This window comes from Lissotriton helveticus, chromosome 1_1 (assembly GCF_964261635.1).
Source record: "Lissotriton helveticus chromosome 1_1, aLisHel1.1, whole genome shotgun sequence".
NCBI classification, from domain to species: Eukaryota; Metazoa; Chordata; class Amphibia; order Caudata; family Salamandridae; genus Lissotriton; species Lissotriton helveticus.
In genome coordinates this window covers 495,686,015-495,713,318 of record NC_136057.1, presented here as the reverse complement: position 1 = coordinate 495,713,318, position 27,304 = coordinate 495,686,015, and the positions used below count along the sequence as shown (strand labels likewise).

Sequence of the window (27,304 nt, the reverse complement as noted above, 5' to 3'; positions counted from 1 at the left end):
AGTGACCGCTTGGTCGGAAGTAGTCATTTTTCGGTGTATGAATGGGACGCATGCATAACCGGGAGACGAGTTGAGAAAGGAGGGGTGCTGCTGCGAAGCGGAGAAAAGTGACGTCAGAAAGTGTCGCGACGTGATTGGCCGACCGGAGAAAGACCGCGCTGTGATAGGCCAGCTAGCAAAGACGTCAGACAGAGTCGCGACGTGATTGGCCGACCGGAGAAAGACCGCGCTGCGATAGGCCAAGTCAGCAAAGCCGCGACAGGATTGGTGGATTGTCATCAGGAAGTAAACAGAGTAGCGAGGCTGGATATTGTGCGCATAATTATGAAGTGTTTTAAATGGTTGAAAGCGGTGTTTAAAAAAGAGAAGCGAGGATCGTATGAAGGGGAAGAAGCCCCGCCGGAGGGTACGCCAGCTCGTTACATGGCAGTGAATGTTGGGTTGCATACGATCCTCTGGATATCAGAGTGGAGTAAGATTACGGAAGGAAATGAGGAACTGACGTTCCCGAAGTACGGGACGTTCAGATTAGAGGTGTTACATCGATTAAAATCAGTCATGACCTCAATAAGACCCTTGCCTAGACCGACCCAGTTTGAAGCCCTTGAAGCATGGATTAGGGCAGCGCATGAAAAGAATATGAATAGACGACAAGAAAGGGTGAAACGCTCGGTAAGGGCAGTGCAGGATGCCAGGTGGGATGCGGATGCTAAAAGATGGAGAGTGCATAACCTGGAAGTAAATAAACTGTACCCAGTGTTAGAGGTGCCCGTAAATAAAAGCCCCCTAGAAGAAGATGATGAGAGCGAAACAGAGGACAGCCTGATAAACAGATTATTGACAGACAGGCCACCCCCGTATAATAGAGCAGGGGGAGAGGTCGAGCATACAGAAGGAGAAAAGGGGGGCAATGCAGGAGAGCATAGACCGCTTCCCAGTTCAGAGTGGGATCCTGAGCCAAAGAAAGAGCTGTCCCAGCCTAGTCAGGTGCAACAGGTGGTCGGTAGGTTTGTGGTACAAAGAGCGCCGGAAACGGAAAGCGCCACATCCTACACATTACCAGATGCACTACAGGTACCTGTTACCATAGGTCCTATAATATCGATATATGACCAAGAGAGAGCAAGAGGGGAAGAACGGGTACGGAAGGACAGAGAAAGAGCAGAGAAGGCAAGAAGGAACGATACGATCAATTCCCCAAGTCAGATGCCGATACCGAGAGAGTGGAGCACCCCGATGCACACAGCAGGGGACCCAGGAGGAGATCCTGGGGGCCCTAGATGGCCAGTGGATCTGAGGGGATCTGGACGAAAATCCTTTCAAGAGCTAAATGAGTACATGAAGCAGTGGGATGAGGCAGTGAAGGCTCAAAAGAACATCATAGCTGCGGAAGCTGAAAGGGAAAGTCAGGACAGCCGAGCTCGGACTCACTGCGGGGCTGGGGAGAGTAGCCCGGAGTGGGACTGTAGAGAGAGAGATAGTAGGGGAGTCACCCATTGGGCCCGGAGTGGAGATAGAACAGACCTGGAAAACGGGGGTCCCGGGAGTGAAGGGGTGTCGCGCCCAATACTCAGTGAAGGAGAGAAGAGAGCACAAGAGTACAGAAACAGCTTTAAGTGTCCACACTGTGTGCCTGGCACCAGAGAACTGAATGGGAGTTGTGAGAGGTCGCACCATAGACCCTGTGATGACGGAAATGAGCGCAGCCCAGGGAATATGGGGAACCAGGAAGGATCGTATCGGATACTGAGCGATACGAGGCAAAGGGAGAGTAGCGACCAGAGGGAAAATAACAGAGAGGTGTACGGTGAGAGGAGAGAAGAAGAAGAGAGTGGGCAGAGCAAGAGTAGGGGTAACAGGCCCGTGTTCCATCACCTTCCAAGATCGGATGGCCGAGCATGGGACCTGGAGAGATGGGAGCAAGGGAGGGCACCCATTAACTCTCCCGAGCCCAAACGCAGAGCTCGAAGTTGGGATGGTAGGGAGACCAGTGAGCCCCCTTCAAAAGACATATTGCGAGCTGAAATAAAAGCCAAGAGACTTGATGTCGCCAGCTTAAGGTCAGACCTGGATGACATGGTAGATGGTACCCTGCCTTTAGAAAGAATGGAAATGTATGAGCAGGATGAAATACTGTATATGGCAAAGGACATCACTCGAAAGGCGAGAGCAGTCCATGAGAAGTTAGTCGAACTAGCAGGCAAATATATGGTGGATCTGTCAAGAACCAAAGCATTACAGGGTAATCACAGGCTACATTACACAGATCGAGACCTAGATGAGAGGAGAACGATTGGGCTGAAAACGCACATAAGGGAACTGATCGCTGGAATAAGGACATGGAGGGCACTAGATAAGTGGGAAGAGAGGTGGTCCAAGAAAGGGACCGGCAGGAGAAGCACGCTTGGTATGACACCAGGACTGCAGGGAATAGAAGCATACCCTTTGCGGGAAGTCGCAAATGGGAACTATGTGCATGTCCCTTGGAGTAGGGGAGATTTAGCTGCTTTTACCACCTCCTTCCCCAAATTGCGGGAAAACCCCGTGGAGTGGTACAAGCAAGTCGAGAGGTTTGTAAAAATCTCAAAGGTCCTATGGATAGATTTGAACACGCTGTTTGACATTGTAGTACCAGGAGATCTGTGGACAGCATGCAAGGTTAGCGCTGAGTGGCCCACAACGGAGCCAGAGAGAGATGCTAAGACTAATGGGCCGTCCGAGATTGTGATGGCAAAATTCGAGAGAGTGATGACTTGGCTGAAAGAGAAAGTGCCAATGCAAGACATAGATTGGGTCAGAATAGACCGAACCAGACAGGAACCCAAAGAGACAGTCCACGAATATTACGAGAGATTGCTGAAGGCGTTTAAACAGTATAGCGGCTTGGATGTAATGGATCCAAAGGACATAGGGCAATTTGTGTCCAAGTTCGTCCTGGGACTGAGACCGGATATTAGTTTAATGATTCAGCAACACTCGATTTGTTGGCAAAGTAAACCCCTAGATGAAATACTGAGATATGCCAGGTACTGCTGTGATGAGATAGACTCCAAGGCTAAGAAACTAAAAGAAAAGTTGATGGTGGTACAGATGCAGGCAGCAGGAAAGGGGGGACCGCAGCAACAGCAGCAAGGAACAGGTACAGGAGGAAAGAAGCAGTACAGTCAGAACAAGGGCAATGAGGAGAGTTCTACCTTTAGACCCAGAATAGACATAGGTGCCTTGAAGAAAACGACTAGGTGCCACCAGTGTAACGAGGTGGGGCATTGGAAACGCGAGTGTCCCTACAATGTAGAGATAGGAGAACAAGAGATAGAGGAGGAAGAGGCCCAGAGCACACCTACAAGAGGGGCGACGCCATATCAAGGAAAGGTGCTCAAAGGGGGGGGGGCTCCTCCCCGAGCCCAGTTCCCGCAGCCTCCTCGAGTAGGGACTGTGGGTAAGACCTATAGACAAATGCCCCTGTTTGTGGAAGGTGAAGAGTGCTATTATGTGGACCCATTAACCGGACAGAGAGTGGAAAGAGAAGACTGCACCCTCGGGGCAGCCTTAGAGGTGGACCAGAGGGGACCCTATGTCGAAGCAGAGGTAGCAGGGTGTCCTACGACATTTCTGGTGGACACAGGAGCCACTAGGTCCACGATCAGATCAGCTGCAGTTCCAGACCTGCCCATGTCTGGAGAGACCATACAAGTGGTAGGGGTCGCAAATAGGAGAATAACCAGCCAATTGACAGAACCGGTACAGGTGAAAATAGGGAAGTACAGCGATGAGCACCAATTTGTGGTTTGCGATTCAAGCCCTGTGTGTCTGCTAGGGAGAGACCTGTTGTGTAAATTGAATTGTACTATATATTGTACACCTCAGGGAGTGGAGGTATTGACCAATGATGATGACGCAGATTTCAAAGTTGCAAACTCAAGAATATGTGTGGAGCTGTACCCTACTTTGACAGTAGATGAGCTCCCCTGGGACTTGAGGGAGACAGTGGCATCAGAAGTATGGGATTTCACTGGGGAAGAGATAGGTTTGGTCAAAGGGGTGGACCCAGTGAAAATTGTAGTGAAACCGCATGCTGAGTTCCCAAGAACACCCCAATATAAATTGACTCCAGAAACGATTGCAGGCATAAAACCCGTGATCGAGTCCATGATTAAACAGGGAATACTGAAAGAAATCGTGGGTAGTCCATGCAACTCCCCGATTATGGGTCTGCAGAAACCAAATGGGAAATTTCGGATAGTGCAGGACCTTCGAAAGATTAATAACATAGTCGTTTCGTGTTGTCCAGTGGTACCGAATCCATCAGTGATACTGTTTCAGATTCCATTTCAAGCAGAGTGGTTCACAGTGATCGATCTTTGTCAGGCTTTCTTTTCGATCCCTCTGGACGAAGAAAGCCATTTTCTTTTCGCATTTAAGCTGGAAAATCGCGTCCTAACATGGTGTCGTATCCCTCAGGGGTATACAGAGAGTCCATCGATCTTTAACCAGCTTTTGAAGAAAAATCTTGAAAGTCTAGTGCTGCCCCAGAAGTCAGTTCTGGTCCAGTACATAGACGACCTCCTCGTGGCGTCAGAAACAGAAGAAGCTTGCAGGGAGGACTCCATTGCTTTGTTAAATCACCTAGCTGCCAATGGGCACAAGGTGTCCCCGGGAAAATTGCAGTACTGCCTGACAGAAGTGCAGTACTTAGGACACAGAATAGAGAAAGGCAAACGAAAGGTGTCACCAGACAGGATAGAGGCGATCATGAAAATGAATGCGCCTAAGACACAGAGAGAGGTCAGGATGTTTCTAGGGATGGTGGGTTATTGCCGACAGTGGATCGCGAACTTTTCACTGAAAGCAAAACCCTTGCAAAAACTGACGCACAAGGAGGTGAGCGATCCGGTACCATGGGACAAAGACTGTTTGATGGCATTCTTACAGCTGCGAGAGGACCTGTGTCGTGCTCCGGCATTGGGAATGCCTGATTACAATAAACAATTTTTTCTTTACTGTTGTGAGAGAGAAGGTTGTGCGTTGTCTGTGTTGGTCCAAATCCATGGGAATGCCCGTAGACCAGTTGCTTATTTCTCGGCTACTTTAGATCCAGTAGCCGCAGCGTTGCCCGGATGTCTCAAATCCGTTGCTGCAACGGGTGTCAGCATTGAAAGATGTGAAAATATCGTCATGGGGCACCCGTTAGAGGTGTGCGTGCCCCATTCTGTTGAACTGTTGATGACCAGGACCAAAACACAGCATCTGACCAACAGCAGGCTCACGCGATATGAGCAAGTTATTCTTGCTGCAGAGAATGTGACCCTCAAGAGATGCTCTGTTTTGAACCCTGCCACCTTGATGCCACTTCCAAATGATATCGAGGATGATGATGAATGTACAGACCATGACTGCCTCGATGTGACTGAACTATGCACCAAACCCAGACCCGACATCGTAGATGAGCCACTGACCGACCCAGACGAAATTTTCTTTGTCGATGGCTCATGTGTAAGAGACGAAGTTGGGCAGTTGAGAGCGGCTTACGCTGTTTGTACAATTGCTGGAGTTGTGGAAGCTGGGTGCCTGGAAGGAGTACACTCCGCTCAGGTAGCCGAGATTATTGCCCTGACACGTGCTTGCTTAGCAAGCAATCAAATTCGAGTCACCATATACACCGACAGCCAATATGGTTATGGGGTAGTTCATGATTACGGGCAGTTATGGTCTCAAAGAGGGTTCATGACCTCTTCAGGCTCTCCCATTCGCAATGGAGAGTTTGTGCGCCTGTTGTTAGAGGCGTTGCAATGCCCAGCAGGTATCGCAGTTGTAAAGTGCACCGCACATACCAGAAATGAGGACTTTGTTTCAAAAGGCAATAGATATGCAGATGAAGTTGCGCGGTATTGCGCGGAGCAAGGGTACTCTTTCACAGAGGTGGAAGTGGGCGGAATAAATGTAAGAACTGAATTAGCCATGATATTGGAAACTGTTGATACTTGGGATGAACTGTCAAACATGCAAGAAAATGCTCCTGATATTGAAAAGGAAACATGGGAAAAGGCAGGATGTGTAATGGGTGAGTCCCATTTTTGGGTCTCAGCAGATGGCAGAGCAGTGTTGCCCAATGAGATGGTGAGTCCAATGGCCAGACTCATACATGGTCCCGTACACTTAGGGAGAGATGCTATGCTGAGAGTGTTTAGACAGACTTGGTACAATCCTAAGTTTAGAATAGCAGCAGAAGCAGTGTGCCAGCGTTGTGTGACCTGTCAGCAGCTGAACGTAGGAAAAAGAACACCAGTTACACTGAGTCACATAGGAAGGTCTGGAGGTCCATTCAACCGAATGCAGATAGATTTCATTGAAATGCCAAGGTGCAACCGCCTCCGCTATGTCCTGGTGGTTGTTTGTGTGTTCTCCAGATGGGTTGAGGCATACCCTACACGTAGGTGCGACACCCTCACAGTGGCCAAGATACTGCTTAGAGAACTCATTCCGCGCTTCGGGGTGCCGGCCTTTTTGGAATCAGATAGGGGAACGCATTTTAACAGCGAGCTTGTGAAGATGATTTGTGTAGCACTAAACATAGATCAAAAGTTGCATTGCAGTTATCGACCAGAAGCCTCAGGGATTGTGGAGCAGATCAATGGCACAATCAAGGCCAGGATAGCGAAAGTGTGCTCCTCAACGACCCTGAGTTGGCCTGACGCCCTGCCATTGGTCCTCATGAGCCTTCGTAGTACCCCAGACAGAAGAACAGGGTTGTCACCACATGAGGTGTTAATGAGGAGAGCAATGAGGCTGCCATCTGTCCCAACTGCTGCACTGTTAAATATCACAGATGATATGATCCTGGACTATTGTAAGGGGCTGTCTGACGCCATTCGTTCTGTGTCCCTTCAGGTGCAGGCTGCCGAGGTTCCATCGTACCAGGGCCCGTGCCATGACCTGTATCCTGGGGACTGGGTCCTGGTGAAAAAACACGTGAGAAGAAGCTGTTTGGATGTTCGTTGGCGTGGGCCCTTCCAGATCATCCTGATCACGAATACAGCTGTGAAGGTGGGAGGCCTGCCCAATTGGATCCACGCGTCACATACGCGAAGGGTTCCAGCACCTCTGGAAGAAACAGCTCCTCTCTCGGATAGACGTCCAGCAGAGGACCGAGAAGCCATAGAGGGGGCTAGCCAAGCTGTAGAGGTGCCAGCGGAAGCAGGGGAAGAGTCTGACCAAGCTGAGGACGGTCAGTACAACAGCGAAACAGAAGACGCTACAGAAGGAGAAAGTAGCTGGGAGTACGAGTCAGACACTGACCGGTCTGAGAGAGAGAGAGAACAGACAAGAAGGAGAAGGAGTAGAAGGGCACGTGGAGAAGCAAATGGGCCGCAAAGAAGGAGCTCTAGCCTGAGGTCAACTCCAGAAGTAACCCTTCCTCCGATATCAGAAGACTCAGATCCGGAAGAAGGTGCTCAGGGCGCTGAAGCACCAGACCGAAGAAGGTCAAGAAGAGTGCGTGTGCCTAACAGAAGATACTCCACACCTGAGTGGACATATCTGGCGACAAATGTCTGTGAAACCGGAGACAGGGAGGATCCGAGCGGTGGTGGTGTCCAGTTCTGAGCCCATTATCACCGTGGAAATACGACTGTTGGTACCCGGTGTCGAACAAGAAGGGTCACTAACATTCATGCTCCCCAGACCTCCCCGCCTCAGCAAGTTAAAACACATGTTTCTTTCAGAATTGCAATTCCCCGACTTTGGTACAACGATAACAGCACATGAAGAGCACAATCTTCGTTTGGAAATATTGAACTATGCTATTGAAGCTGCAACAACAAATCTGATAGTAGACTGTTAAGGACTTTGTAAATAAAGCAAGCAGAAAAAGAAGATTACCTAGCGCCCAGGAAGCAGAGAATATTAGGGAACTTCCCTTGAGTTGATGGAGAAGGGCTAGGGTTGTCTTTATTGAACTGTTAAAGGACTTTTGCGGAGAAGGTTGTCAGCTTCCAGTTGTGTGGATTCTAAAGACAAAAGGATTAAAAAGAGACTGTAAAGGAACGAGAGGAAAAGAACTTTTTGCTAAGATAAGAGAGAGCCATATTGTCTGACGAAATGGAGGCCGGCACCCAGAACCGCAGAGCTAAATGTATAATAGGTACACTAATAGTAGGAGTGATAATATTAATAGCTTTAGTGGTAACAATTTCTTATGTAAAGGGACATGAGGAAGAGGCAAAGGTAACTGATGTGAAATCTGTAGAAACGCTTACATCTACTATTGCTGGTGAAAAAGGGGAAAACACTCAAGAGAAAGCGTTATTAGCTGCAGAAGCCCGCAGGTTACACGTAGATGAGTCCCAAGGAGACTTTAGGTCAAATGCTTATGCTAAACTCTTATATGAATACGTGGATGCCATGGAGGTTAAGGATTGCTACGTCTGCATGCAGTTGCCGGCGTCTGTAGATGAAGGAATTCGATATCATCACCTCCCGCTGACATATGGCATTACATGTAGCTTATTGCTTAGTATATTTTATGAGAGGGATAGCTTTGAATACTATTTCTCCAATTATGATTCAGTGTTGCCAGAAGTCCCAAATTATAAGCAGATGAACAAATGGGATTACTGGAAGAGTGAAGACAGATTGGCCAAGTTCTTCATTCCTTGGATTACCTTAGATACTTCACATGCCCGTAGAAATAACCTGACATGCAAGGTGTCAGAAGTCGAGAAGAAGTTCATAGGGCAAGTGGATGATCGTTATAGGAGACAAAAGATTTTGAAAAAATCAGGACAATGGAAAACAGATTGGACCGAGGAAGAGAAGGCACACAAGAGAAAGGGTAGTAGTGGTCCAATAGCTTTAGATAAAACGCAGAGAGGAAAGCTATGTCTTCACCGAGCCAAAACGTATTATGAAAATGTATACGTTGGAGAAGTCGACTGTGAACATGCTTTCAATATAGAGTACTATACTAAAGATTTCCTGAAGGGAATGCAAGTGATTCCAAATGTGTATTTTGTATGTGGAAGAAATGCCTACGTGAGACTACCTGACAACTGGTATGGATCATGTTACTTAGCAATTGTCTTCCCCAAAATATATCATGCACAAGACTTAGTGATCATTGAGGGCAAGACATCATCGAGGGGAAGGAGAGATGTAGGAGATGCAGAAATGGTTGGAGATGTCTTTGGAGCTATGTTCCCTCTTTTGGGTCTAATCCTTAATGATGTTAAAATTAGACGGCTGGCAACAGTCGTCGACAGGTTGTCTGCCAGCACTGCTCAGTCCTTAATGCTGGTAGAAGGAGAGATGCAATCGATAAGGGCTATGGTTCTTCAGAACCGTCTTGCATTAGATGTCCTACTAGCAAAAGAGGGCGGAGTCTGTAAGGCTTTGAAGGTCCAGGAATGTTGCACTTACATTCCAGACAATTCAAAACCCCTTGAGAAGGTTATTAGGAACATAACTGATATTCACAAGGAGATCGAAGACTTGAGTAGAGAAAATGTCTGGGAAAAGGTGGGCCACGGAATGAGTGCAGTTGGTGGGTGGTTTTCCACCTTAGGCAAAAGCTTTGTGTGGTATATTCTAAAACCTGTCATCATAATACTGATCTGTGGGATCATATTGTGGGGATTGGTGAGGGTATTTAAATGGTACAGAGCAAGAAGGTCAGAAAGGGCCCAAAGAGAGCAGCTGCAGAGATTGGCTGCCATACAAGATAATCAGTACAGGAGTCTGAGGGCTCTGGAAGCGCAGAGACAAGTTATGATACCAATAACTGCAGTTTAAATGTTAGTGATGACCCCGAGAGGTCATCAAAGGGGGGAACTGAGAGAGCGCAAACTGACCTAAATGTATGAGTGCATCACACTTACCTGTAGTAAGCACAAATCATGAGGAGAAATGCCATGAGTGCTAATAGTATCTGCAATTATATTCTAAATGTATAGCTAATATAGAGATTTAAGTAGAAGTGGAACTAATACAGAAATGTGTGACACTATATGATTTTATTAGATGTGATTATTCCTGAATCCATGTCGTGTAGCTGTTAAAATGTAAGATGGTAGGTGGTTAAACGCAGAATGTGGTAGGCCTCAGGGCCAGAGTTGGAGGGAAAGGGAAGGTGTTTCTTTTCACGACACAGATTGTATTAATGTTTTGGTCATTGCATTAATGGGCCAGGATTTATAAAAATGTTTACTGAATAATAGAATAAGAGTATTAACATGCTTTAATTAATGATGAAGTTGAATGCTATAATCATTATGAGAAATATTGTAGGCCTGAAATGTTTTAACGTTGATTTACACGTACATGTCTGGGCTGAGAAATGTTGCAAGCCTTTTTGGAAGTCTATGAGAGTTGGGTTCTTGGCTGCAGATATCTGTCTGCAAAGGGAAAGGGGGGATCCAATTATAAATGAATGAATAGAGGTCTGTTCAGTAGACGGCCCAGACATGGAGGAGGGTTCCGGAATGTTTGAGGGGTATCAGCGGGCCGGAGAAGAGTCTGAGAAGCAAGGTCAACTCTAACGTATGAGGCCCAATACAAAGCATCATGGAAAAAGCCAGAAGCTACACCACGTGAGGGGCGTCTCGAAAGGGGCGTCTCAAATGTTGTTGACTGTTTTGTATTAGGGACAGCACCCCTGGGTGGAGTTAGAGCAGATACCTGAGGACCCTTTAGAGAGCGGATGGGTAGGCAGAGAGGGGTCATGACTGGAGAACTATAGGTTTTCACCAAGAGACTTAGAGTGAGTGACTTCCTTTGGGGGTCATCCACTGCTGACACCTTTGTTAGGTTGGGGCTTGGTTAAGTAGGGATACCATCTAGAGCAGGGTAGGGACAGCCTAACCTGTGCGTTTTCCTCCAACTTAAATGAAGGAGAGATATGCGTCAATGCTGATAGCTTTATTATTCTTAGAACTTGTGTTAGTGATTTCCGTTGCTCGTCTGAGGGCTTTCCGAGAGCACATGTATGTAATTGGACCTGTGTATCTCGTGAATCTCATTCTGAGATGCCTGTATTTGCAGCTTATCATATCTTTACAATAAACTTTTGAAAGCTAGAAGTTGTTTGTGATCTTTGGGAGTAGAGTCCTTTATTGGGTGAACTAACTTGGAAATGGATGTACTTCGACCTTAAAGACAGGCAACAAAGGTTCAGTCGACCAGATCGAGGTTTAGATCAATAGTGCTAAGGTATCGATCAAAATCTCGCCTTTCCAATACCATACCATCAATCACTGATTATAAGGAGACGGGCTGCATGGTAATATGATTTGGCGTCCGCGACAGCATTTCCTTCGCAATACGAAGACTGAAAACATTTGCTGGATCCATAATATATTTTCATGCTTGTCTTGTTGGGTGATAGTGAAGTGAAGAACTTGCAAATAGCTTTGCCTCTTTGTGTTGAGTGTTTCCAGTTGTAACATTAAGCCCTCTACCCATGTCAGTGTCTATTAATGGAAGTGAGGTTGTCTACCTGTAGGTATGTTCATAATATGCGATGCTTAAATGCCTCATGAATGCAATAGATAGACTTCTGTATATTGGTTAATTTCACTTTTGGCAGTGTGTTTTCCAAATTCTCTTTTGCTGGTCCTTATAGTATGTGGGTTCTCCATGTGGAAACCAGAAATGCGCCCTCTAATTATTAATCACTTTGGGAAATGTATGTGATGTTTCATGCAGTGAAACATACTAAATTGTATTTGCTTGCTGTTGTTTTCATCACACTCCTGTCTGACTCCGAATTTGCCCAATAAAGGGTCTCTGGGGCTAGAAGGTGGACCGGCCATCCTCGACCCATATATTCGTGGGTGAAGTGGATGCTGGGAGGCACATCTTATATCCAATACTAACTGAGGACCTTGTATCACGATGAGTGATTACCATGCAGACATTTGATATCAAGGAGAACAAAGTCACTTGTTCAAAGCAGGGCGAGCTGTCGGTGCAGTATTGTGAGCGCGTGTGCGTCGACAAAACCTTCTGCCACTGCACCCGGGCGTTCACCTCCCACACACACGCAGGAACGCGCCCCAAAGAGGCTGTGTTAACACCTGTGTTCTCTTCTGCAGTATCCCCCGTTCTCTCTCGTCTAGTCATCTGCTCAGGTCCTCATTGTGTTTTCCTCGGAAGTGCTCTCTGCTGTGATTCAGACAGGCTTGCCTCAGACACTTGGCAGGTTTCCCAGCCAGGTCTGAAGGGACCGTTTGTTCATCACCTCTTATTAATTTATTTCTGCTGCGGGTGGACCTCGGTCCATCCGCACACTACGTGCTTTGTTCTGTTGCTCTGTCGATCCACGCCGCGCCCCTGGGTTCCTCAAACATGTCAGCAGTGATTGCTTTGGGCTGTGCGCACGCAGATCACCAAGTCCAGGTCGCCTCTCTGGAGTGACTTTTAATCAGGCTGCTGCAGATTACAATGGCGACTCCTCGCCCAGTGACGTCGGCTTCTGCTCCAGCAGATGGGCTGTGAGTGGTAACACTGGCGGGTCGAACCCGTGGGAGATTCTGCGTTACTCTAAAGCTCCCTGCTTTGTTTCCAAGTGTGCACGAGACGTACACCTGGCCTGCGTCATTGGATACCATATCTCTAAATAGATAATGTACAATGCAGGCCTCTAGCAATACTTTGTTCTGCTGCTTCTGTCTACTCTGTTTTAGAATGTGTATAAATGGTACAGTGGTATGTTTCAGAGGATTGTGGAGTCCCTATCATTTTACGTTTTTATGAGAAGGAAATATGAGTAGCATGGAATGTCATGATATTGTTCTGATGAGTGCAGAAAGGGTGCCAGATAAAGTTTGATTGTGAAAGGTAGACATAATTGGTGTGCACACAACCCTGGCCCCTGGTGCCACTTCACCTGCTGCACTATTGAAGGCTATGTTCTCGGTTGTGTTCTTCTCATGTAGTCACCATCGACTAGTACTGTTCAGTGGATGTTAAGTGCTATGGGCCCATTTCCAGTTTGCCAAGCATTGTGCACTGGGGTTTCCCCCACCCTATCAAGCCCAGGATCTCCTGCCCTTGTAGAGTTGGAGGTAGCTCCAGGATTGCACCGCCAGTAACTCAGCTGCTCCACCGCCTCAGTCTTTTGGCACAGCGTCTCATCGCCATCTGACAGCCGTGCCATAGTGAGGGTCGCCTTGCCCTATTTAGCGTGGGGCAGTTGCTGCTAAATGGTCCTGCACAGACCATGCGTGGAATGGCAGGTAAGTCAGGGAAATCAATTAATGCCCTCATGAACATGGAGAGGAAAATGTGTACATCGGAAACAATACGCATTTAGTTTTCCAACAACAACCCAGAAAGTAGAGGGGAGGGCTTGTTTCTGGTAACAAAGATCTCTTGCCGAGCAGATGAACAAACCTGGCACCCTCTTGGGAAAGTTCACCATGTCTGCTGCACCAGCCGGTGCAATGTAGGCTTGAGGGATCCTTCCCTAGCAGATGGTACTGTATATATGGCAGACTATCAAGGATGTAAAGACCATAGCCTGTGCTGACACTGCAGGGCGCAGGACTGCCCATCAGGGTATCAATGATCTTCCTTGTATAGTTCCTCCCCTCCTATACTGAGAGATTATGAGACAAGCATCTGTGCTTCTGGAAAATCTGTTGAAATCCCTTTCTTTGTCTCCCAGTAGTCAATAATGCCTCGCCTCTTCCTGTCAACGTTTGAAGATCCGCAGTTTATGAGCCCTTGTCTCACTGATCTGCATTCAGGCTTATGGTCTTTCTCCTTTCCATCACTGGGGTGCCTTCAGAGATCACTCTTTAGCAGTTTTTATTCATTCACACATTCATCTGTGTTGTGCTCACTTGTCTCACTTGAGGTATGGTCTTAATCAACGCAAAGATCTCACGCTTGATGTCATTAGATTCAGAGAAAGGAGGCGTGTAAACATAGATCAGCATGCTTAAAACCCAACCAATACAAGTGTAACGCACCATTACTGCAATCTGAAATCAGAGGGCTAAAAGAGCTGCAGTAAAATATGGCAGAGAAGAGGTTTTGCTCGGGCTGCACTACCCCAGTGGATGCAGCTGCCAGAGCAGTGCTCAATTTATTAAAAAAACATAAGTGCCAGGGCCCTCCCATGAGGCCACAGCAGCTTGCACCACCCGTTGACCCTACCAGAGCAGCCAATGACAGTACCAAAACACTACTAAACAACACACTCTTAAAAATGTGACAATTCCAGGCCTCAAAGCTATAAAAATGGGCTAGGTGGTAGGCATTGGTCAGTTTTATTGTGTATTGAATTAATAAGCAGCTGTTGTCCTTATGTCTGAATTTGACCGACAGCGCCATCATGTGGCAGACTGTCATAAGTACAAGTGCTTACAATAAAGTACCGGTGCCGAGTACCTGAAACCACCGGCTCAAATGAAGCACTGTGCCAATGAGGTTGGTGGAAATTAGCTTCTGGGAGAAGCTCATTTTGGTCATGAAATAAGTAGCTCCTGTCACTTCTGCAGCCTCGGTGGCAGGCCGGACTCTCGGACCAGCACAATGATGTTCAAGCTCAGTTCTGCCCTACACTTGACTCAGAACAAGTAACCAACTCCCTTTAATAAACTTTGTGAGAAATCAATGCAAGGATTGCAGATATCTTTGGCTATTCTTGGCTGCAGTTTCGATTATTGGCTGTATGCTGCATTGTGTATATTTGGGAAGTTAGGCAAAGGTGAGACTGTTGTCACGGGAAGCAAATATCTGTGTACAGGGTGCCCCCACCAACAACACTACAACACCATGCATGGTATTGAATGGAAATAGTAAAATAATCCATGTGTGGGGCGAGGTAATGTAGGCGGTACTGTTAGGGGGAGTAGATCAGTGCAGGTAGTTGGAGCTGGGCAGTATTGTAACTCACCCCAGGACATAGAGAGAATTGTAGCACACTGATGTCAAGTAGTGCAGAGCAAAGAAAGAAAACTCTCTGGTTTAGTATGGGGCAGTGGAGCTGGGAAGGACTGCGAGGTAGAATGGGTTGGGACGGTGATAGGCAGAAGAGGATAGTGATTCTGAGGGAGCTGTGCAGCTTAGGGTAGAGAGGCGGGACAGTGAGGCAGAAGAATGGGGTTCAATAAATATGAAAAGACAAGGAGCCGACATAGAGCTGTACAGGAAGGTGAGAGAGTCAGGCAAGTACCTGACGTATGTTGATGCAGGACTGAGTGGAAGCCCCGGAAAGAGTGGTGGGTTGGGGCAGGGCCAGACAGTGGGTGAGAGTGTGACTGGACAGTAAAGGGGTGAGGCATTACAGGGGAGAGGAGCAGATGATCACCAGTGGGTAGTACAGGAAGGCACAGTGACGTAGGCTGGGACAGGTATGTGAAGGAGATTAGGGTGCAAACGTTGGAGATTATAGCAGGTCAGAGTGGTGCTGTCCAGTCGAGATTAGAACTGGAACTGGATCAGATACTGAGATAAAACAGGGCAAGACATTGATGCTTGAGGTGCATCTTGAGGTAGACCCAGGCAACATACCGAAGGAGAGCATGATGGGATACTGCGGTAGGTGAAGCAGAACAGGACAGGTTAGTAGAGTATGACAGTGTGGTAAATTGGGTCAGGACAGTCAAGGAGAGGAGAAAGTGGAGCAAAGCAGAATACTGAAATAAAGAATTCTTTGAGTTCATGTGATTGGCATTTGAAGTGTTCAAACAATCACCCCTAACGATATCCTGGTGCTAAGGGCATCCTGACACTTTAATAGAAGAGGTTATCCTTCACTCAAAAGGCACAGAGGTATTATAGGCAGACAGGGAAAGGCATGCAAATCGAGCACTAGATGCAGAGTCTAGCCTCCTTTAAGGCCCTTAACCAGCCCCCTTTCTAACCCACCCAGCTGTGCATGGCCTTCAGCCATGTGTAACAGGCTTTGGGGACAGGGCCTGCCCCCTCTCCTGACCCTACAACAACACCCACTCCACCCTAATTATCTGTGCTCAACCTTTGGCCATGTGCAGGTATGTCAGGGGGCCTGTCCTTGACTAAGCTGTGCAAGTCTCCCCCTCCCACACTAGTTGTGCCCTGTCCCCAGCACAAATGTTCATGCTGATCACAGATCATAGCCTATGGGCATATGCCACTGCACTGTACAAAAATAATAATAATAATTGTTCTTTTCAAGATTTGCAAAACTGCAAACAAAAAAAGAAAAATTGCAATTAAAAAGAAAATATTGGCTACAAGCCCAATTAAGGGGATGAAGGATCCATGATCCCATGGGTGGATCTACAAATCCCATGGCACAAACAGTAGTTTTTCATATTTCAAGGTCGTATAAAATGCTCCTTTGGGAGCCTCACATATCATTCGATCTGTCAGAGGATGTCCCTCCTGCCACCTTACACCACCTGAAACTTTTTTCAGGGTGCAAGATTCAGTGCCTGACCTAATGCAATGATTGACGCAGCAGAATATGTCAGTTCCGAGCAGCCAGTCAGATCCTCCGGGTTTATGAACCATTTTAAGATCTGCAGAGCCTGTGATGGGCCCAGTGAAAACAATCTTCCCTTGCATAGTAGGATGAGTTTGTTTGTTGAAGGAAGGGTCTGTAAATCCTCGGCATGTCCAGATTTGCTGTCAAGACATCTCTATAATTGAACTCTTCAAAGACTGCCTAAATCCTTTTTGTAACTTAAATATCATGAAGACGGCAAACTAAGAAAAAAAGACTACTCTCATTTCTTTTTGATTTACTTGATAACGGTATAAAATGACTCTACTCTTTATCAGATGGCAGAGGGAGATGATTCCAGCTACATTGGCCTAAACTGCATTGCGGGTGATTGCTTTTATAGCATTACAGTGCATTAGAATATGGGCAGTTACTACTGCAGTGACTTCACCTAGCATTAGATTACACCGACTTGCTCTGATTACCTTATACTGCATTAAATTAATAATGTGTATTGTTCCTAGCAATTTACCTTGCATTAGATTAAAATTGCTTTGAATCCTTTATGTTCACTAGAGTACAAGAAATTGTGCTAGTTGCTCTAACATTTAATAGATAACAGATGATCTCGGATTATTCGTCTCAGAATGAGAATGCCAAAGCCAGTGGCGCTTGCACTAGTAAACTCTGTGGGGCAGTGAGGCGGGGTGAGGGATTAGTGGAGTTCGACATATGACGGGAAAGTGAAAGTAAATAATAAATAAAACCACTTACCTTGCGCTCACCGCATCGGTGACTCAGCAATGCGGCTAGCTCAAGGTAAGTGGCTTTATTTATTCACTTTCCACTTTCCCATTGTATGTCGAGCTCCACTATCCCCCACACCACTCCCGTCCCGCCTCACCGCCCCACAGAGTTTACCTGTGCTAGCCGCCACTGGCCAAATCATATTGACCTGATTCATTGACCTTGCGTAAAATTACAGAACATTAGTATGGTGATAATGAACCTGTTTACATTACACAAGGACGTTGTTTACACTGCATTAGATCACAGAAGGAGATTCCTATCATTGTGAGACTGTTGAAGGTTATTATTCCAGTTACTTTGTCCTTACTACAGTCTAGAAATGGATCACTTCTTTTGCTTAACTCAGCCTTAGAGTAAAGTATTGTACTTTCATTATTTCTCATTTGGCCACAGATGTTTTTATTTCATCACAATGAAAAATTGGAAGAGTTCAGTGCGTCCCTCACTCCCAGTGCTACCTACATCTGGAATTTACCGAATCGGTAAAATTACCGATTCGGTATTTTACAGAATCGGTAAATTTACCGATTCGGTAAATTTACAGATTGTGCAAAATATTGCCTCCTACATCTCAATCACCAAATACCGGTCGGTAACGGCCCAATTCGGCCGTTACCGACCGGTATTTGGTGACCTACATCGGGCCCTTGGTGCCTGCAACCTGTCCCTGATAACATGATTGGGTGTAGTTGGCAGTTGGGCTTTGTATATTATAGCTAAGTGTGTTATCCTGATAGGATGGGAGGGAGGACCCAGCCTCACTTACATCTGAGTAGGTAGTGTCCAGTCCCCAAACAAAAGGCAGCCTGCCTCCTGTTGGTAGTCTAAAGCCAGGCCTGGCAGGTCATCTGTGCACTTCAAAGGCATGTCTGTAGAGGTTTATCCCCACTTCAAAGGCACAGCTGTGTATAAAAGAAGGGCCTTAGACACCACCACTTCCGTACACTTCTGGACCTGTGAATACTCTACTAGGAAGGACTGCTGTGTTGCTGAAAGGACTGTCACACTGATGGACTGCTACTCTGCTGTACTCATGCTGCCTGCTGCCATCTTGCTTGGATAAGAAGGCAATTTTTGCAGGGTTCTCCCTAAACGTTTTGCCTTCCCCATGCCTTTTTTCTGACATGGTGTTGGTGGTTTTAGGACTCTGGGCACCTTAGCACTGCTGTTCAGTGTAAAGTCCGTGAGCTCTCTGTGATAAATATGGTAAAGATTGGTCTACACCTGTTTGGCATATTTAATTTACCTGTCAGTCCCATGTAAAGTGGTATCTCATATACCCGGGCTGGTAAATTAAATGCTACTGGTGGTCTTGCAGCACTGATTACGCCACCCACCAAAGTAGCCTTTCAAACCTGTCTCAGGTCTCTGTCATTGCAGGGCCTGTGCGCGCAGTGTTACTGCCTCTGTGACATGGCACCTAAAGTGTGTGCCATGCCTGTGGCCCCCCTTTTACAGCATGTCAGTCACCCCTAAGGTAGGCCCTAGCTAGCCCTATGGGCAGGGTGCACTGTAGGTAAAAGGTAGGACATGTACCTTACATGTGTGACATGTCCCGGTAGTGACAAAGAGCCATTTTGGTTTCTCACTGCTGTGAGGCTGCCCTCCCACAGGAATGCATTGGGGATTCCCTGATAAGTATTTTAGTGGTAATTCCTGATATGAGAAGAGCAGTGTTGTCAAGTCTGGTATGGTTGGAATTGTAATAATAAATGCTGCGCAATGCTGTGCGCAGATTTAAAATCACTATTTTAGAAAGGCCATTTCAGCATTTCTGTGTGCTAATTGTCTGCCTGCCTGATGTGGATTGTATGTCTGGCTTTGGAGTGATAGGGGCTGGTGAGGTGTGTGTGGCTCCAGGGAGGGCAGGGTGAGTCAACGCTAGGCTGAATAGGGGATCTGCATTTGGAGTAGTGGGAGGAGTAGTCTCCTGACCCTGAATAGGTCTGTGCATGCCTATGTGAATGCTGGTTCCGCCCCGAGGTGTGTCTGATAACGAGCCCCCACCTGACAAAGAGGAACAGGAGCCTTGACAACAAAGTGTTCCAACACCCCCAGAATCAGTTAAGGCTGGTTCCCCAAGCCCTGTGCCAGGGCAGACAAAGCAAATGTTGGTATAAATATTGGGGCTGTGACCCCATGAAAGTGTTGTGCTTTTGTGCTTCCTTGTGATGTGGGGCTTGCGGCTCCTGGGCCACAGGAGGAACCATCACAAGGGACTGCCTCCCTGCTGGAGGGCCCTGTGTGCTGGCCTGCCTGGGCCCAGCTATACCCCTTGAACTTTAAGGACTTTTAGCGCCCTCTGAGCGCTATCTTTGTATGGCCTAAGAGAAGAGGAGCACGTGGGCTCTGCAGCTTTGAGCTGCAACTTACTTCGAAGGAATCCCGACGTGGGGATTCCCCCACCTGGATGCAAGAGAAGCAGGAGCCCACCCCACATTTTGTGTTTGCTGTGTGGGAGCCCACCCCGCATTTTGCCAATCGAAGCGGAAGCCCACCCCCGTTTTCATGCATATTTAAAATGGGGGTGCCTACCCCGCATTTGAGCTTCATTTTAACACGGGTGCCCACTATGCATTGCACCGCAGAGAAAGAAGGAGCAGCGCCTGTGAGCCTGAGCGTGGGCTCGTATTTTTCACCGCCGCAACCCGGCGCCAGTGCCAGGTTGTGGGCGGAGTTGCGGCCAGAAGAGTGGTGTTGGAAGGAGGACCGGAGCCTACCCCGCTTCCCAGGGCATCCCTGGCCCAAAGAAGAAGTCCAGAGAGCCCCAGAAGCCAGGAGATGCCAGGCTGCGTGCAGAGCTGGACGAGGCACTGTGCTGGTGCCCCTTTCCCCGAATGGAGAAGGAGACCGGAGGAGTCTACGTGCAAAGCCCCGGTGAATTGGGACTGAAGGGGGAGCCGAGTTGGTGCTCCCTGAGGCACTGTGGTGCCGGTGTCACTTTCTTCCCAGGTGACCCGCCCGTTGGCGGGTAGCTGCACTGTGGGGGCAATCTTTTGGCCTTCAAAAAGTCCCAGTGGGGGCTCAGGAGGCCCTACCGGGCCAACGGTGATTGCACAGCTGCCCTAAGGGTGAGCGTGCAGCTGCAACGAGAGGTCCCGGTGGAGGAGGATCTCCAGAGGCCCCATTGGTGCCAGCGCACATTTTGTTTGCCACAGCTGCATCTCGAGAGAGAGCAGGCAGCTGCAACGTTTGGCCAAAGTTATTTTAGGAGGCCCAGAATGGGGCTTTCACGGCACGGTGGTGCCAGTGCCATTTTACTTTGGGGGCATTTTGGTTGGTGATCAGAAGGGAGTGAGATACACTCCCCCAGCGCATTGCGCACCTTGGCTTTGCTGCTTTTGCAGCCCTAGGGCTAATTGAGAGGCCCTATCTTCGCGCCCTGACATTCTGGACAGAGGGTATTTTGAGCCCAGTGAAAGGTCAGTTGGCCCGGGGTCATTTCAGTGATTACGCTAAGGTGCTTTGTGCACTTTATGGATGTACCGATAGGGGGCAAGGCCCTAAGGTGATGTAGGCACCTGGTCAGTGTACTGTGGTGCACTGCTGACTTACACAAGATCAGGTAGGGAAGGATCACTTGTCCTGCATAACCTGGGTATGCAGGTTGCGTACCGATATGTCCCAAATTAAAAACCCTCATACACGTGTCTGATTTTACGTTAAAGCGGTATATCTTGATTCTCCGCTAATTAGTCACGTGTTCGCATAATCATAGGGTTAGTGGTTATGCATCCTCCAGCCAGAGGTTTTCTCCTGGTTAAAACAGTACCGATATGTCCCAAATTAAAAACCTTCATGCACGTGTCTGATTTTACGTTAAAGCGGTATATCTTGATTCTCCGCTAATTAGTCACGTGTTCACATAATCATAGGGTTAGTGGTTATGCATCCTCCAGTCGGAGGTTTTCCCCTTGTTAAAACAGTAGTGATCAGTGATGTGTAGGGTATGTCAATTAAAAAGTATTCGTATAGCCAGAAGTTCGTCTTTATTGGGTCTGGATTCGAGTTGGAATTAAAAAGTTTTTAACGTGTGTTAGAGAGTGATTAGGGCTCTCACACACTGCAGTCAGTGATTAAAAAAGGTCGACATGTTTCAGCCCTTAGTTGCCTGGTGAGGACAAGTGGGCTTTCTTCAGGACCAAGTGAAAGGTGTAATGAGACAGAGGGCGTCTCAATGAGTGCAATCCCCTATAAACAGATTTGTCAATTCATATGGAGAAGTGGGAAGATGGATATATTAATCCTTATCCTTGTTAGGTCTCAAGGTACCTGTACACTGCTGACTTATGCATATTGTGTTTTATGCCTAATGTGATGATTATGCTAATGTGAAATAATGCTGAGTTCATTATTGTACCAGTAAGAACTGGTTGCTTTACTACTTACCTGTTCTAATGGTGATATGACAGTGATCCGATTGGCCCTGTCCTGTATATAATCCCCTGTAAATTATTGCCTGGTGCCAGTTGGCACAGTGTACATGTGTGGTTATGATCTAATGTGTTTATGATAATACAAAGGCTATTTTTAATATAACCTTGTGTGGAGTTTCTTCTGTGGTGTGCCTAGTGTGTTGCTGCTGTGTGAGTGTGTTGCGCAAACGCTTTACACATTGCCTCTGGGATAAGCCTAACTGCTCGTGCCAAGCTACCAAGGGGGTGAGCAGGGGTTATCTTTGGTGTGTACATCCCTTGCCCTGACTAGAGTGGTGGTTTCTGCCTGGCTTAGGCGTATGTCCTAGCCAACCAGAAACCACATTTCTAACAACCTGCAACTCTTGTACCCAGATCCTAGAGTGACTCCCAGAGCTAGTTGGCTGGCCTCCTGATCTGAAGCCTTAGGGATATAACAGGCTTCCAACAACCTCGCATCTGCACCTGAACTCTAGCCATCGGTGAGTCTACCATGCCAAGTGGTGCCAGCCCAGTTCCGGACCCTTGAAGGGTGGGCCTAAGGTGATGCATCGTTCTGCTGCATGGATTCAGCCCGGAGAAGAAGGTCCGCATTACCCTTGCATCTTCGTAGCCGACTGATTGGCGCGGCGCATCTCCGAACCAAGTCCTCACATTCCTCATTCCACATTCCTCATCTACGGCAACTTGATGATGAAGCCTTGCAGCTCATTGCAACCAACATATCACCTTAGCTGCACACCACATCCTTGATGCTTGACCTTCACATCACAAGCCCTGTTGACGGGATCCTCATCGATGACACAACAGGACCTTGCACTGCAGCTGTGCTGCATCTTGGAACCAACGCATCACTTTGGCTGCGCAACTCTTCTTTAACTCGGGTCCATGCAATGTTCCCAACCAGGATTCAAGGTACTTTGTTCAGTGGGCCTACCTGGGTCTCTGTAGCCATCCCACACTCTATTGTGCTCGGCCTGAACTTGTGACCTTGTCCCAGTCCAGTGTGACCAGAAATCCCTTGTTGGCACTTTGTGATGTTTGGCACTATTTCACCCTAGAACTTTAAAATTCAGTATCTCTGGTTCTACTAATTGGATTTTGATTATTTTGGTCTTTTTTATTTATTAAAATATATTCTAAGTCTGGTTTGGGATCTTTTTGCTGGGTGTTTTCACTGTTTTACTGTTTGACGTGTTGCATAAATACTTTGCACGTTGCCTTCAAGTTAAGCCTGACCATTCTGTGCCAATCTACCAGAATTTACACAAGTAAATTTGGGATTTCCAGGTGTCTTACCCGGACTAGAAATGCAGAAATGCAGTTGCTGCTTGACCAGGGCTCACACCCCAGCCAACCAATAACCCAATTTCTAAAAGTTGCATTTGCCAGCAGGTGGCATTATCACATTCTGAAATATGTGCTTATCTTGTTGCTAGAAGTATCTTCTATTTAATACTATCTGTAAAATTGGCACTCTTACTGGAGCAAGCAGTACTTTGTCCAAATGCCACATCCCAACGCATTACACAAAAACACAGAAAATCTCATCAGTGCCTGTCACAGTTCAAACAGGACATTTTACTGTGCAATGAGAGTATATAAAGAAAGTGCCTGGCATTTAGATAGCATTATCTCCAATCCCACTAAACATCAAATTCTTCAATACCTCAATACATCACTGCCCAGTCCAATTTTAACTTAACTGTCACCATTAAGATAAAATGATCATTCTTGACCCAAAACAAAATCTAGTTGCTGATCCAACTTCAATACCAGCTTTTATGAAAATAAATGTCCTTCAAAATAAAACAACTATTCAGATATAGTTGTCCAATCAATTCAGCAAATTGCTTTCTGAAGGGGCCAAGGATCACACTGTTTGACCTACAAGAAACTCTCCCACTCTGCCACGTGGTATTAATCAACCTCTCACCTATTTTTGATACCCTTATTAATATATTTTCTGTTCAACTCTTCTTTTGGGTGCCATTATTCTAATTCAGAAGAGCATGATTCAATTCCTACAAGACACTCTTCCACTCTGCCACGTGGTATTAATCAACCTCTCACCTATTTTTTATACCCTTAATAATATATTTTCCGTTCAACTCTTCTTTTGGGTGCCATTATTCTAATTCAGAAGAGCATGATTCAATTCCTTTCTAAAAGACCAGTCAGTTCACCTAACATAAGACATTCAAATCGACAAGGACATCCCGGTCAAATGAGTAAGGTGACCACACTCAGGTCCAATAATTACCTTAAGCAGCTTCATAATGAACAACTACATCTTAGAATAACATTTTAGTATTTGTAATGCTGACTGTTGTGGCCATTCCTAAAAATACCAAGTTACTCTGAAACCAATAACAGACACAACCTTTAGGTGATCAGCTGAGTTTTTAGACATATTTGCTAATGGCCTTCATCTCAATGGTCTCATTTTCTCAGTCTAAGAATGGCAAAAGGGCACAATGATCTGAATCGATGACCTCTAGGTTAAAGGCGAGGTTCAGTCAATTGACCAATCAAAATCACCACACTCTTACAAGCAACATTAGCAATAAAATGTACCCTAAGTCGTTATTTACAACTGTCCCTTTAAGTATGTATGCATTTTAAAAAGTGAGCCAAGAAAATGGAGGTACAGGACAATGAATGAGATGATCATGGACATTTTAGATGCTGAAACTACTCGGCTGTCTCCTATATGGAACAAGCAGTAACATATGAGTAAACCTCAGAGTACTTTGAAATGGATATGAAAAACAAGGGTGTGAATTTATTTGTACATTCTTTTGAAGATTACATAATCAAAATGTTAATAAAGTGTGCAGAATGTCCGCTCTCATCTCATAGAATCTTTTTCCATGTCTACTAGGAAGGACCGTAGGACCATACCTTGCTTGCTTTCAGTATCTCACACATTAGGGGCAGCCCTTGGGTGATGAGTTCCTCTGTGTACTCTTCTTCTTGAATAGACTTGAACTCCTTCAGCAAGCCCTGGATGAGAGGTCTTCTGTGCTGCTGAAAGGAAACTCTCAGGGACTCGAACCACGTATGGAGGGTCCATGGGACACCTACAAATGATACATGTAGAAACACGTGACTGTAGAATAAAATAATACCTTAGGGGAAAAGTAGGATAACACTTTCAAAACGAAAACACAACATAGTCTTTCCTCTTCAACTGGCACATTGGCACAAGAGTGGCAACCCTTCACCAAACCAGTGTTGATGAGAAGCAGATCCCAGATCAGTGACCTGTTCCTAAGTAAACAATGTGTATGCTGATTTGTCTGTTACATATTCTCTGCAGATCTGTTATGTACTTATTTAACCCCTCCCATGTTCGTGACGGAACCGCTCCGTCACGAGCCTCGGGTGGGCTGTGCTAGTGACGGAGCGGTTCAGTCACGGCCCGCTCAGCGCGCCTGCGCGGCACGTTCTATTGAGCGGGCGGGGCTGTGACGGAACCGCTCCGTCACAAGCACAGCCCACCCGAGGCTCGTGACGGAGCGGTTCCGTCACGAGCATGGGAGCACCGTGCGGTCACCCCTGCCCCCTAGCGCTGCGGCGGAATTGCCGCCGCAGCGAAGGGGAAGAAATACATGTCGTTGATCAACTTGAATCAGAAATAGTAGGCAAAATGATGATTACAATCAATGTTTTATCTACGATACAACTCAAAGACTATTGCAGACCCTCTTGCTCACATTTATACACACACACCCACCAACATACACATTCACTGCAGCTTCTCTGCAGAACAAAAAAGGTGCCACTGTTGTAACAAGCATGACTAATAAATGATGAATGGACAATCCCAGGGTTAATGTCTGACTGTGAAAAATCTGTGTTACTGTGCCCCAATGTAATTAGAAGTTAGTGGACCCAAATTGTGACAATTGAGGTCTTTTGTTTTAGTGCTGTGGGGCTGCATCGAGCGGACCCTCAAACTGGGGACCAAGCACCTGTTGAAGAATAGGACTCTCAGGTTAGTGAGGCAGATCAATTGAAGGCTGACCCAGGGAGGCGATGCAGGCTACAAACTCAGAACTCAGTAACACAACCAAGAACACACTAAGCCAATGCCCAATTGTTGTTTTCTTTTGCTTAAAACGGAAAGATACTTCAATGGATACAACACTAAATCATGTGCACAAAATTACACATATGCACAAAATAGCAGGTGGAAACACCAGTGGCAACATGCTCATGAAGTCCTTGCAAATGATAGGGGGTATAATTATAGGAAACTCACTGTGGTTTATTAATAATCAAAATGCAAATTAGACCCTGTAGGTCTGAGGCACCTGTAATGGTTTGTTCTACAGAAGAACTTAACCTTTAAAACCACTATATCAGTAGCCCTGCAATTATAAAAATGCAGGGCTACTGACGTTGTCTTAGGGTGCTCACAATACAAACAACAGTGAGAAAATGGAAATTTCAATGTGCACAGACATTACACTGCATTGCGACAAATACAATTTCCCCTTAAAATTTTAAAGACCAGGCCTACTCAACAACTAACAGTTCTTATAAGACCACCTTGCTATTGTTGCACTAGATGAACCAGCAACCTCTAAAAGCCTAAAACCCAGTGTGTTCCACTCAAGGCCGGACTGGCCAGCCGGGCAAGCGGGCAATTCCCTTGGAGGCTGGAGCCCCAGGAGGCCGGTATTGACACTTGAAGGCCGGTTTCAGCCTCTAGGAATGATCGCGCTCATTACCAATCGCGGCCGCAACTTGAAAGAGTTGCTCTTGTTCTAGCGCACATTAACACGTCTGCCCATGCGGGCTGAAATGTTAATTTTTGCCAGGGCTGTTTTAAGTTTCCAGTCCGGTCCTGGTTCCACTCACTATGAGTCCATATTGGAAGGCCAGTACTGGAAGCACTTGAACCAGAGCAAAAACTTTTCTCGGAGTCGCTAATGCAACACTCCGGGAGCCTTAGGATGGGTTTACCTTTCTCTGGGTGTGGAGACATTTGTGCGGGGCCCGTGATCAAGGCTCTTTTGGTGATACCTCTAAAGATCTGGGTGCACCACTACCAAAATATGCAAATTACCAAGGAGGCTTCAATGCTGTATGCAGCACTCCTTTTGACCACAGCAGTCTTTTTAAGGTGGCTTCCACAGAAAAAAGTATGTTTGTTTTTGCAGTTTTGTTTCCACTTTTAGACATTTGCTGTGCCCACTGGTGTATACATGAGTGCTCCTGTCTTTCCATGAGGCACTTGACATGGGATTGCAGGGATCCGTAGCATCCCTCTAGGCCACTTAGTCTGCTTGGCTTCTCTACACTGATTGATAGTGTTCTCTATGCTGGGAAATGGAGCTGGCACCTCCTCTCCTCTCTGCACTCCACTCACCTCAGACGTGGGTATGAGGATGATGGATAGAGCACTGTGGTGCCCCATGAGGATGGTGATCTGAGGAGCCCCACGCCAGAATAATAATAATAATAATAATAATAATAGTAATAATAATAATAATAATAATAATAATAATTATAAAGTCCACTCAGGCCAGAGCCCAGGGCCCAATGTAGGCAATGGCAGATGGTCTAGGTCTCAGCAGAGCACAAGTGTTCAGGATGCTACCCCTGCCATTAATTAGGGAATCATTTTGAATATAGTGAG

General features: G+C 46.6%; 1 protein-coding gene across 1 annotated transcript in view; it reads right to left on the bottom strand.

Annotated features, from left to right (window-relative positions):
* ABTB3 (ankyrin repeat and BTB domain containing 3) overlaps positions 1–27,304 on the bottom strand; it is a 778,151-nt gene that overhangs the window by 64,666 nt on the left and 686,181 nt on the right. The window contains exon 11 of the mRNA XM_078673942.1: positions 24,559–24,737. Within this exon, the coding sequence (XP_078530068.1) occupies positions 24,559–24,737 (179 nt within the window). The remainder of the gene's footprint in view (positions 1–24,558; positions 24,738–27,304) is intronic.